At 43.1% G+C, this 12,323-nt stretch overlaps 2 protein-coding genes across 2 annotated transcripts; one reads left to right on the top strand and one right to left on the bottom strand.

The window, feature by feature from the left end:
• Positions 1 to 57: 57 nt before the first annotated feature.
• Positions 58 to 8,592, bottom strand: LOC110488160 (NF-kappa-B inhibitor-interacting Ras-like protein 1). The gene is made up of 4 exons (XM_021560247.3): positions 8,421 to 8,592; positions 8,144 to 8,254; positions 1,769 to 2,010; positions 58 to 1,474 (listed from the first exon to the last, which is right to left on the bottom strand). The coding sequence occupies exons 2-4, from the start codon at positions 8,235 to 8,237 to the stop codon at positions 1,232 to 1,234; spliced, it is 579 nt and encodes a 192-aa protein (XP_021415922.1). The 5' UTR covers positions 8,238 to 8,254; positions 8,421 to 8,592; the 3' UTR covers positions 58 to 1,231.
• Positions 8,593 to 9,720: 1,128 nt separating this feature from the next.
• On the top strand, positions 9,721 to 11,559 carry LOC110488158 (large ribosomal subunit protein eL15). Its single transcript, XM_021560244.3, has 3 exons — positions 9,721 to 9,901; positions 10,278 to 10,414; positions 11,202 to 11,559. Exons 1-3 carry the CDS (start codon positions 9,730 to 9,732, stop codon positions 11,505 to 11,507), a joined length of 615 nt encoding a protein of 204 aa, XP_021415919.1. The 5' UTR covers positions 9,721 to 9,729; the 3' UTR covers positions 11,508 to 11,559.
• Positions 11,560 to 12,323: the final 764 nt, after the last annotated feature.

Here is a 12,323-nt window from a genome sequence, read left to right as displayed (position 1 = left end):
TGAAATGTGCATATGTCAGGAAGCAGATGGACAGCAACAAACAAAACAAACTAAGTAGCAGCATAAAATATGACATTTATTTAGCTAGGTCTCACACAAGACATGAAGGACACAGGCAATGTTAAAATTATCCCTCCATCCTCAGTATTCACAGAAAATTACTTTCAGAAATATGGTGGAATGTCCTGGCCCATGCCTCCACCAATCCAATGCTTCTACGTTTGTAGTACCGAACGAGTGTACACTTCAGGAGAGACAGAAGCCACATTTCATCCCATTCCTACCCGCTAGGAATGAAGTTTTTAGTAAAGTGACAAATAAATTAGGTAAATAAAACATGTACAAAGCTAATAAACTACACAGCTTTTGTATTAACAAATACACAAAAACAACCATTTACAGACATTTAATAATCAGACATGAGCAACATACCTGATCAAGGTCGTACCATTGTTTTTTTTATTGCTACCGGGCCATACACTAGATGGTAGTAGGCCATACACTAGGTAGTATCTAGTAATATGCCGTACACTAGATGGTAGTAGGCCATATACTAGGTAGTATCTAGTAATATGCCGTACACTAGATGGTAGTAGGCCATACACTAGGTAGTATCTAGTAATATGCCATACACTAGATGGTAGTAGGCCATATACTAGGTAGTATCTAGTAATATGCCGTACACTAGATGGTAGTAGGCCATACACTAGGTAGTATCTAGTAATATGCTGTACACTAGATGGTAGTAGGCTATACACTAGGTAGTATCTAGTAATATGCCGTACACTAGATGGTAGTAGGCCATACACTAGGTAGTATCTAGTAATATGCCGTACACTATATGGTAGTAGGCCACACACTAGGTAATATGCCTCACTCTAAAGGCGCATTAGATGGGCCTAGACCTTGCTGTACAGCGGCTACTATAGTCATCCCATAGGATGGGACACACTGAAACCAGAGGGGTGTATGATGACACCAAAAAGCAGGCTCACTCATTTAGCCAGCTCACTTTGATAAACATTAAGATACATCTCTTGATTTGCTAGTCAATAAAAAATCAAATAAAAAGCTCTTAATATGGGTTGTTGGTTGTCTATGGAATGTAGAGTCATGGTGATATGAAGTCAGAATATTAATTGAAGTTGGCTGGCTAACTCATCAACCCTACTCTGTAACATCTCCCCCCTTAAGTACTTGGAACTTAGGTGCTCTTGAGGTTGAGTTCAGTTCATATGTCGTTGGACGCCGTGCCCTTGCTCTTGCGTCCTGGAAGAGGGAAGGCAGACTTGCTCTGAGGCTGTGTGAGGCGGCTGGTAAGCATGGTGAAGGGTTCGATGAGAGAGTTCCTCTCAGTGACGCTGACCTCCCAGAGCTTGACCTTCTCCCCCCGTGCCCACTGCTGCGCTGCCTCCTGCTCCACCTGACGACGCTCACGCAGGTCTGTCTTGTTCCCTAGCACGATCACCATCACCTGGAGGAAGACGGCGGAAGAGGGGACACTCCAACTAAACTCAACAACAATAGTATGAGGTTCTGGTTTGTGGACAATGTGCTTCTGCTTGCCATTAAGAGTCTACGCCGGTTTAGAATAAAACCACTGTGACAACTGTTTATGTAAATAGGGCTTTATGAATACATTTGATTGATTGATTAGCTGTTTGTGACCAAAACAATAAATGAAACCTGGCTCATTTGACTAAAATGTTAAAACCACACACACTTATCAATCCTTAGGGAGAGTTTCAATCATTCACAATCCCAGTACCTCTTTCTTGTCTCTGGACTTGTCTATTTCCTTCTTGAGGACGTCCACCCTCTTAAAGGACTCCAGGCTGTCCACACTGTAGACCAGCACAAAGCCGTCTGCCACAGAGTAGTAGTGCTTGGGAAGGTCCAGGCCGTCGTGGAGCCCCCTGGTGTCATAGAGACGTAACTGTTCCTTTACACCACGATCCGTTTCCACCGATGCCACATACACATCCTCCTGGGTCTCAGTGGACTCTGAACCTGCAACAGACAGGAGACAATGGATCATTCAATGGTTGTGTTCAACACAACAGTCTAGTAGGTAGTGTAGGTAGGCAGTGCTCATTCAACTCTCGGTTAAATACCGTATTTATATTCTATAGCAGGGTTATTCAACTCTTAAAAGGCGCTGCATGGCCAATCCAAATAAAATTGTATTGGTCGCATACACATACAGTGGGGCAAAAAAGTATTTAGTCAGCCACCAATTGTGCAAGCTCTCCCACTTAAAAATTTGAGAGAGGCCTGTAATTTTCATCATAGGTACACTTCAACTATGACAGACAAAATGAGAAAAAAAAATCCAGAAAATCACATTGTAGGATTTTTAATGAATTTATTTGCAAATTATGGTGGAAAATAAGTATTTGGTCACCTACAAACAAGCAAGATTTCTGGCTCTCACAGACCTGTAACTTCTTCTTTAAGAGGCTCCTCTGTCCTCCACTCATTACCTGTATTAATGGCACCTGTTTGAACTTGTTATCAGTATAAAAGACACCTGTCCACAACCTCAGACAGTCACACTCCAAACTCCACTATGACCAAGACCAAAGAGCTGTCAAAGGACACCAGAAACAAAATTGTAGACCTGCACCAGGCTGGGAAGACTGAATCTGCAATAGGTAAGCAGCTTGGTTTGAAGAAATCAACTGTGGGAGCAATTATTAGGAAATGCAAGACATACAAGACCACTGATAATCTCCCTCGATCTGGGGCTCCACGCAAGATCTCACCCTGTGGGTTCAAAATGATCACAAGAACGGTGAGCAAAAATCCCAGAACCACACGGAGGGACCTAGTGAATGACCTGCAGAGAGCTGGGACCAAAGTAACAAAGCCTACCATCAGTAACACACTACGCCGCCAGGGACTCAAATCCTGCAGTGCCAGATGTGTCCCCCTGCTTTTGCCAGTACATGTCCAGGCCCATCTGAAGTTTGCTAGAGAGCATTTGGATGATCCAGAAGAAGATTGGGAGAATGTCATATGGTCAGATGAAACCAAAATATAACTTTTTGGTAAAAACTCAACTCGTCGTGTTTGGAGGACAAAGAATGCTGAGTTGCATCCAAAGAACACCATACCTACTGTGAAGCATGGGGGTGGAAACATCATGCTTTGGGGCTGTTTTTCTGCAAAGGGACTAGGACGACTGATCCGTGTAAAGGAAGGAATGAATGGGGCCATGTATCGTGAGATTTTGAGTGAAAACCTCCTTACATCAGCAAGGGCATTGAAGATGAAACGAGGCTGGGTTTTTCAGCATGACAATGATCCCAAACACACCGCCCGGGCAACGAAGGAGTGGCTTCGTAAGAAGCATTTCAAAGTCCTGGAGTGGCCTAGCCAGTCTCTAGATCTCAACCCCATAGAAAATCTTTGGAGGGAGTTGAAAGTCCGTGTTGCCCAGCAACAGCCCCAAAACATCACTGCTCTAGAGGAGATCTGCATGGAGGAATGGGCCAAAATACCAGCAACAGTGTGTGAAAACATTGTGAAGACTTACAGAAAACGTTTGACCTCTGTCATTGCCAACAAAGGGTATATAACAAAGTATTTTGTTATTGACCAAATACTTATTTTCCACCATAATTTGCAAATAAATTCATTAAAAATCCTACAATGTGATTTTCTGGATTTTTTTTCTTCTCATTTTGTCTGTCATAGTTGAACTGTACCTATGATGAAAATTACAGGCCTCTCTCATCTTTTTAAGTGGGAGAACTTGCACAATTGGTGGCTGACTAAATACTTTTTTGCCCCACTGTATTTAGTAGTTGTTATTGCGGGTGTAGTGAAATGCTTGTGTTCCTAGCTCCAACAGTGCAGTAATATCTAATCATTCACAACAATACACACAAATCTAAAAGTAAAACAATGGAATTAAGAAATATATCAATATTAGGGTGAGCAATGTCGGAGTGTTTGTGTGTGTATATATGTATATATGATGGAATGTATAGACACTGGACAGTATGTGGAAAGAATATTTAGTATATCTGTAGAATACATAGGATAGAATAGTACATATACACCAATAGTTGAATACAATGGCATTGACTAGAATACAGTATATACAGTGCCTTGCGAAAGTATTCGGCCCCCTTGAACTTTGCGACCTTTTGCCACATTTCAGGCTTCAAACATAAAGATATAAAACTGTATTTTTTTGTGAAGAATCAACAACAAGTGGGACACAATCATGAAGTGGAATGACATTTATTGGATATTTCAAACTTTTTTAACAAATCAAAAACTGAAAAATTGGGCGTGCTAAATTATTCAGCCCCTTTACTTTCAGTGCAGCAAACTCTCTCCAGAAGTTCAGTGAGGATCTCTGAATGATCCAATGTTGACCTAAATGACTAATGATGATAAATACAATCCACCTGTGTGTAATCAAGTCTCCGTATAAATGCACCTGCACTGTGATAGTCTCAGAGGTCCGTTAAAAGCGCAGAGAGCATCATGAAGAACAAGGAACACACCAGGCAGGTCCGAGATACTGTTGTGAAGAAGTTTAAAGCCGGATTTGGATACAAAAAGATTTCCCAAGCTTTAAACATCCCAAGGAGCACTGTGCAAGCGATAATATTGAAATGGAAGGAGTATCAGACCACTGCAAATCTACCAAGACCTGGCCGTCCCTCTAAACTTTCAGCTCATACAAGGAGAAGACTGATCAGAGATGCAGCCAAGAGGCCCATGATCACTCTGGATGAACTGCAGAGATCTACAGCTGAGGTGGGAAACTCTGTCCATAGGACAACAATCAGTCAGTCGTATATTGCACAAATCTGGCCTTTATGGAAGAGTGGCAAGAAGAAAGCCATTTCTTAAAGATATCCATAAAAAGTGTTGTTTAAAGTTTGCCACAAGCCACCTGGGAGACACACCAAACATGTGGAAGAAGGTGCTCTGGTCAGATGAAACCAAAATTGAACTTTTTGGCAACAATGCAAAACGTTATGTTTGGCGTAAAATGCAACACAGATCATCACACTGAACACACCATCCCCACTGTCAAACATGGTGGTGGCAGCATCATGGTTTGGGCCTGCTTTTCTTCAGCAGGGACAGGGAAGATGGTTACAATTGATGGGAAGATGGATGGAGCCAAATACAGGACCATTCTGGAAGAAAACCTGATGGAGTCTGCAAAAGACCTGAGACTGGGACGGAGATTTGTCTTCCAACAAGACAATGATCCAAAACATAAAGCAAAATCTACAATGGAATGGTTCAAAAATAAACATATAGGTGTTAGAATGGCCAAGTCAAAGTCCAGACCTGAATCCAATCGAGAATCTGTGGAAAGAACTGAAAACTGCTGTTCACAAATGCTCTCCATCCAACCTCACTGAGCTCGAGCTGTTTTGCAAGGAGGAATGGGAAAAAATGTCAGTCTCTCGATGTGCAAAACTGATAGAGACATACCCCAAGCGACTTACAGCTGTAATCGCAGCAAAAGGTGGCGCTACAAAGTATTAACTTAAGGGGGCTGAATAATTTTGCACGCCCAATTTTTCAGTTTTTGATTTGTTAAAAAAGTTTGAAATATCCAATATATGTCGTTCCACTTCATGATTGTGTCCCACTTGTTGTTGATTCTTCACAAAAAATAGTTTTATATCTTTATGTTTGAAGCCTGAAATGTGGCAAAAGGTCGCAAAGTTCAAGGGGGCCGAATACTTTCGCAAGGCACTGTACATATGAAATGAGTAAAACAGTATGTAAACATTATTAAAGTGACCAGTGTTCCATCATTATTCTTTTTTAGATTTTTTTTGTATTTTTCCCCCCAATTTCGTCATATCCAATTACAATCTTGTCTCATCACTGCAACTCCCCAACTGGCTCGGGAGAGGCAAAGGTCGAGTCATGCATCCTCCGATACATGACCCGCCAAACCCCGAAATCAGCCGAACTAATGTGTCGGAGGAAACACTGTTCAACTGACAACCGAAGTCAGCCTGCAGGCGCCCGGCCGACCATAAGGAGTCGCTAGAGCATGATGATACAAGTAAAGCCCCCCCGGGCAAACCCTCCCCTAACCCGGACGACGCTGGGCCAATTGTGCGCTGCCCTGTGGGACTCCCGGTCACGGCTGGTTGTGACACAGCCTGGGATCGAACCCGGGTATCTAGTGATATCTTAGACCGCTGCGCCACTCGGGAGGCCAGTGTTCCATTATTAAAGTGAGTAGTGATTCCATGTCTATAGAGCAGCAGCCTCTAAGGTGCGAGGTTGAGTAACCGGGTGGTAGCCGGCTAGTGACAGTGACTAAGTTCAAGGCAGAGTACTGGGTGGAGGCCGGATAGTGATGGCTATTTAACAGCCTGATGGCTTTGAGATAGAAGCTATTATTTAGTCTCTCGGTTCCAGCTTTGATGCACCTGTACTGACCTCGCCTCCTGGATGATAGCGGGGTGAACAGGCCGTGGCTCAGGTGGTTGATGTCCTTGATATTTTTGGTCTTCTTGTGACATTGGGTACTGTAGCTGTCCTGGAGGGCAGGCAGTGTGATCTGTTGGGCAGACCGCACCACCCTCTAGAGAGCCCTGCGGTTGCAGGCGGTGCAGTTGCCGTACCAGGCGGTGATACAGCCCGACAGAATGCTATCAATGGTGCATCTGTAAAATTTTGTGAGGGTCTTAGGGGCCAAGCCAAATTTCTTCAGCCTCCTGAGGTTGAAGAGACGCTGTTGCGCCTTCTTCATCACACTATCTGTATGGTTGGACCATTTCAGATTGTCAGTGATGTGTACGCCGAGGAACTTGAAGCTTTTCACCTTCATGATGTGGATGGGGGTACTCCCTCTGCTGTCTCCTGAAGTCCACAATCAGCACCTTTGTTTTGTTGACGTTGAGGGAGAGTATATTTTCCTTGCACCACTTCGACAGGGCCTCTCACCTCCTCCCTGTAGGCTCATCATCATTGTTGGTAATCAGGCCTACTACTGTTGTATCGTCTGCAAACTTGATGATTGGGTTAGAGTCATGCGTGGCCACGCAGTCAGGGGTGAACAGGGAGTATAGGAGGGGGCTGAGCATTTACCCTTATGGCACCCCTGTGTTGAAGATCAGCGTAGTGGAGGTGTTGTTGCCTACCTTCACCACCTGGGGATGGCCCGTCAGGAAGTCCAAGACCCAGTTGCACAGGGCAGGGTTCAGACCCAGGTCCCAGAGCTTAATGATGACCTTGGAGGGTGTCTTGTTTTGCACACTTTGTACAAAATAATAAAATGCAGTACTACAGGATATTTCTTAACGAAGCTCTTTATTAGCTAGCTATAACTGTTATGTTCACGTATCGCCAACCAGGATCAAACTGACCATGACCTAAACATTTGGGTGGTCTTAACCAATCATAGCACAGTATGATATGGCGGTAAAATGCATCCAATTACAATTCAGTATGTTTACACATATGAATATTACAGAGGGTACTGTGGTGTTGAAGCCTGAGCTATAGTCAATGAACAGCAATCCAACGTCTGCATTGGCCGTGCAGCATTTACAGTGATACGGCCTCTGCAGAATTCAGGGCATTCATACTTCTTGGCTTGGAGGAGCAATGCAGAGCTGTTGTGAAGAAAGTTGTCAAGGAAGTGAATTTGTGTTTAAACAGGACCTCCCTCCCTCCCCTACCATCAGCCAATCATGTCAATGCAGAGTTATGTGGAGCCCTCTGCATTGTTACAACATTTGAGATGCGCACAGCAATGTAGTATGTAGCTCATTGGGTCACACCATCCATAAGGCTCCTCTGACCACATTTTCGGATCAAGCATAAATAGTCTCTTCATTGGCTATAAGGCCACAACAAGCCCACACCATGCTGGATGGTCTTTATCAGTTCTCTGCTTCACCCCAGATCATGGTCTTCAATTCACCTTCATATGAAGCCATGCATATACTTAGTCACAGATTTAATCTGCTAAAGTTGCATAGTGAAAGAAAAGTAGAACGCTGTCTTGCTCCAAATAACTGGACATTACAGGCTACATTTTCCAATGCAATGCTAATTCCCTTTGAACACTACAAGCACATTTTACAGTGTTCATCTCTCACAACCACAGGCAAGTTCAAGTTTACAGTCATCAACTTACCAACAGCGTGATTGCCATACAACAGCTGTTCAAGGATGGCTGTTTTTCCTACAGATGCCAAACCACACACCACAACTTTGCAACCTTTCCCCATTTCGATAACGCAAAAACCTGCAATAGCAGAAAATGAAACGTAAAATAGCTAGAAGATGAGCTGGCTAACTACTAGCGGGAAGCATCAAATATTTGCTCATTGTTCTATCTATGGAAGCATCTTCGTAAACATCGCATCCAAAGTTACCTAGCTAACGTTAGCTTGATGCAATAAAATAAGTACCTTGGTTTAAAAGCTGACAGAGTTGGACAAATAGAGAGATTACAATTATTATAGCAATAAACTGGGTATCTACGTAACTTTGAAGTGATTTAGCTAGCTAACGTTAGCTAAAATCACAGCATCCATTCTGTGTTTTGACAACAAGGAAATCCCAATGATTCTCTGCGCTTGTGCAGAGGCAAGGGGTGGGGGTCAAACTTTGAGGAAAAAATGCACGGTATAAATAAAATATATACATGTTATTTGTAATGTGCATAGATAAATGTAAAAGAAAATGGTATATTACCAGCTGCCAATGATAATGGTAAAATTGATAAAAGTGTAGTGGACCAAATTTTAACGCACAATGTACAAAAGTAGCTTATTTTCTTTCAATCTGGTGGTGATTTTCAATTCTAAAATTTAAAAAGCATCAAAATCCCAGGTTATGAAGTTAGGTGAAAAGTATATGAAAAATATTAACGTCATTGGAATAAACTACAACACCCAGGCGTGTCTGACCTGAACCGTGTCACTGACGTTTTCATAAAGCATGCTGGGTACGTTTTCTCTTTCTTTCCGGCTGGTACGCCATCATGTAAGCGAGTATTTTTGTGGTTTTTCAAAATGTACAATCCATCAAAAATCAGAATTAAATCATTACCATCAGGTTGTATAGTTGTGGATTTGGTTGGTGGGGTTCGTCGTTAATAACACAGTACCTCAATTTCTACATTTGAATTGATGAAAATGTGAATATTGCATTGTGCACGGGTCTCCTATCTGTCTTCTATGTACTGCCACTGAGCGAGGTTAGAAAGTTGATAGCCATTGACATTCTGTGTTTCTAAAATGTGTGTATTTTGTGCGTTGAGGTTTTTCTTGTGTCTATTTGGTGTGTTTTTGTTGTGGTAAGTGATTGCCTACTATGTAGTGTTAGCCATCTATCCAGTGTGTAGGACTGTAAGCGTCGGGGCCTACTGCGAGCCTCCTGCTTCCAGAAGACAGATTTCCAGCGGGTCTGGAATTTAACAGAAATTAGCCCAAAAGCACTTCCCCGTAGACTCTAATTTAATACCCGCTAAATGAAATGTATCCCGAAGATGTCATTCATGACTTGAATAGTTCAAGGTACATTGTAAACAAACTAAACGTGCTGGATGGCTGGCCAGCCAACTTGGCCAAATCATGGCTTTTAATGAAGATTAGCTAACTACCAAATGTTACTTGTCGGTGCCTTATTTCTCTCCAACTAACTGCCAAATCGCAACATTGAATGGTGGTCATTGGTTACATTTTTCGCTTTGCCTTTTCTCACAGTTAGTCTAACATGGGAGCGTACAAATATATGCAGGAGCTATGGCGCAAGAAGCAGTCCGACGTGATGCGCTTCCTCCTGCGCGTCCGTTGCTGGCAGTACCGTCAGCTCTCTGGTCTCCACCGTGCACCTAGACCCACCAGACCCGATAAGGCCCGCAGACTAGGGTACAAGTGCAAACAAGGTGGGTGTCTGTTCCATTCAAATCTGTTGCATGCTTGTGCTTCATAGTTGATCGTTTCTCATGTCACCTTTGCTCCTCAAGTTTGCCACATGTCTGAGGCAGGGCATAAGATGTTGTCAGATGCAATGGTGTGATAAGTTAAATATGTGAAGTGTTGTAGCCCTATTGATGTGATTAGGCAGTATTCTGATCGCTTATTTGTGCTTTCATTAATACCTGTGAGTCACTTATCCGTTTAAGTGTTTATTCACATTAAAGGTGGACCAAGTGGTTGTGCCATTTATATTGTATTTTATTATTTGATATGTTGCTGATCTCTTATGCCAGATTGTTATTTACATCATTGTTCTCTTCCTGACTTCTCTCCATATAACAGGCTACGTCATCTACCGTGTCCGCGTTCGCCGTGGAGGCCGCAAGCGGCCCGTGCCCAAGGGTGCCACCTACGGCAAGCCCGTCCACCATGGTGTCAACCAGATCAAGTTCGCCCGCAGCCTCCAGTCCACTGCTGAGGTAAGAGCTCCTGTACAGGTGCATCTCCCAGGTTGTGGTCTGATTCTCATCTCACTCCCCAATGTTGTACTTGCTCACTTTGTTCTAGGACTTAAAGCATAGGATTGGTGTAAACTTGGGCAACAGTTAATTTTTCTATACAATTTTACTCCGTATTTATTTTAAATCCATGAGGGTAGTGAATGATTGCACACTTCGGGGAGGTTACTAAGAACTGCATAAGTATGTCACTGATCTGTCTTCATTTTAACACATTTATGCTCAATTCCAAATCTACCATTCCCCCTGCTTCTCGGCACTTGTGCAGATATTAGTTCATAGGATAAGTACAAGTAATTTCATATTGACCCCATTGCCCTATGAATAATGTGAATAATATTCTCTTCACATTGGATTTTGTGATTACTTTATCTTGTATATGCCTCACTCTCAAATTAATGTGACATTGGCCACTGATTTCAGATCTTTCCCATGCAGTTTAGATTGAAGCATACAGCTAGAATTTCTCAACGGATGGTATATAGTGTGGATGAGGTAGACAGACTTGAAGGTGCTGTAAGTGGGGATAACAACCCTACCGCCCTGGGGGGCGTGGGCAGTCTGGGGTCGGCAGTGTCATCATTAGACCAACCCCTGGTATAACGTTCTATCTGTTGTGAAATGTTGAGTGGTTTGACCTGCTATTATTGTGGCTGTGTAACATCTCTGCATATCAGTGATTTACATTTATACCTATGTTTCTGGATGTGACTTGTCTGACCTGTTTGGTCTTCGGTCTCCCCAACAGGAGCGTGCTGGCCGTCACTGTGGAGGCCTGAGGGTGCTGGCCTCCTACTGGGTAGGAGAGGACTCCACCTACAAGTTCTTTGAGGTGATCCTGATCGACACCTTCCACAAGACTATCAGACGCAACCCCGACACCCAATGGATCACCAGGCCTGTGCACAAGCACAGGGAGATGCGTGGCCTGACGTCCGCGGGCAAGAAGAGCCGCGGCCTGGGCAAGGGCCACAAGTTCCACCTGACCATGGGTGGTTCCCGCCGGGCAGCCTGGAAGAGACGCAATACCCTGCAGCTGCACCGCTACCGCTAGAGGGTGTCTGTACATTTAAAGAAATAAACATATGCCTTTTTATGGTGACAAATTGTTGGTCTGTGTTGTATTTGTAAGGGCTATTCATTTTGGGTGTAAGCTGCTATTTGATATCTTAGACGAGGAAGTGATACATATATAGTGGTTAGTAACTATGATAAGCAACGTTGACAAACTTGTGAAATGTGATTCATGAAAAGGCACCCTGTTAAAACAATTGACCAATATGACTGAGTTGAACCAGCATCTACAGTGCACACATGGATTTTTGTCATTATCTAGGTTATCCCCAGGATGGGTTTAATGTGTTTTTAGGGATAATAGTAAGTGACCCTGTGAGTACTAGAGCAGAGCACTCAACACGATTCGGGAGTGCTACGAAAGATTCTCTATAACACTGACTCTAATAATTAGCAGGTTGATGAGCTGAATCAAGTTGGTGGTAACGGGTTGGAGTGAACCTACAGAAGGGTAGCATTTCAGGAACTGTTGAAGATTCCTGATCTAGAGGTTAAAGAAGTGGGACAGCATCTGGAGGGTGGTTGGTTCAAGTCCCAGGTCAGAAGGGGAAATGTATTTTCAAAGATGAAAAAGTATAGTTACCTTCTCTCATTGAATAAAATATTTTTCACTCAATTGACATATGGGCTAAATGTCAGTTTAATTAATCTAAACTGGAAGAAATTTCACGTTTTAAAGATGACGCCTTAATAATATAAATTGCTCAACGTTAAGCACAGGTTTTCAGATAAATGGTAAAGTCACATGATGTGAAGCACTGCCCTCTTCCCCTAACCTGTTGCACCACTACTCAGT

Source organism: Oncorhynchus mykiss, chromosome 30 (assembly GCF_057628025.1).
Source record: "Oncorhynchus mykiss isolate SJ-2025 chromosome 30, ASM5762802v1, whole genome shotgun sequence".
Lineage (NCBI taxonomy): Eukaryota > Metazoa > Chordata > Actinopteri > Salmoniformes > Salmonidae > Oncorhynchus > Oncorhynchus mykiss.
Note: the sequence above shows the minus strand (reverse complement) of the source record. Positions and strands in the feature narration are given on the sequence as shown.

Excerpts from the sequence above, each read along its gene's own strand:
- LOC110488160 (XM_021560247.3), bottom strand. The coding sequence starts at position 8,237 with ATGGGGAAAGGTTGCAAAGTTGTGGTGTGTGGTTTGGCATCTGTAGGA. Across the intron at positions 2,011-8,143 it reads GTATGGCAATCACGCTGTTG|GTTCAGAGTCCACTGAGACC; the intron begins GTAAGTTGATGA and ends TGTCTGTTGCAG. Across the intron at positions 1,475-1,768 it reads AGTCCAGAGACAAGAAAGAG|GTGATGGTGATCGTGCTAGG; the intron begins GTACTGGGATTG and ends GTCTTCCTCCAG.
- LOC110488158 (XM_021560244.3), top strand. The coding sequence starts at position 9,730 with ATGGGAGCGTACAAATATATGCAGGAGCTATGGCGCAAGAAGCAGTCC. Across the intron at positions 9,902-10,277 it reads AGGGTACAAGTGCAAACAAG|GCTACGTCATCTACCGTGTC; the intron begins GTGGGTGTCTGT and ends TCCATATAACAG. Across the intron at positions 10,415-11,201 it reads GCCTCCAGTCCACTGCTGAG|GAGCGTGCTGGCCGTCACTG; the intron begins GTAAGAGCTCCT and ends TCTCCCCAACAG.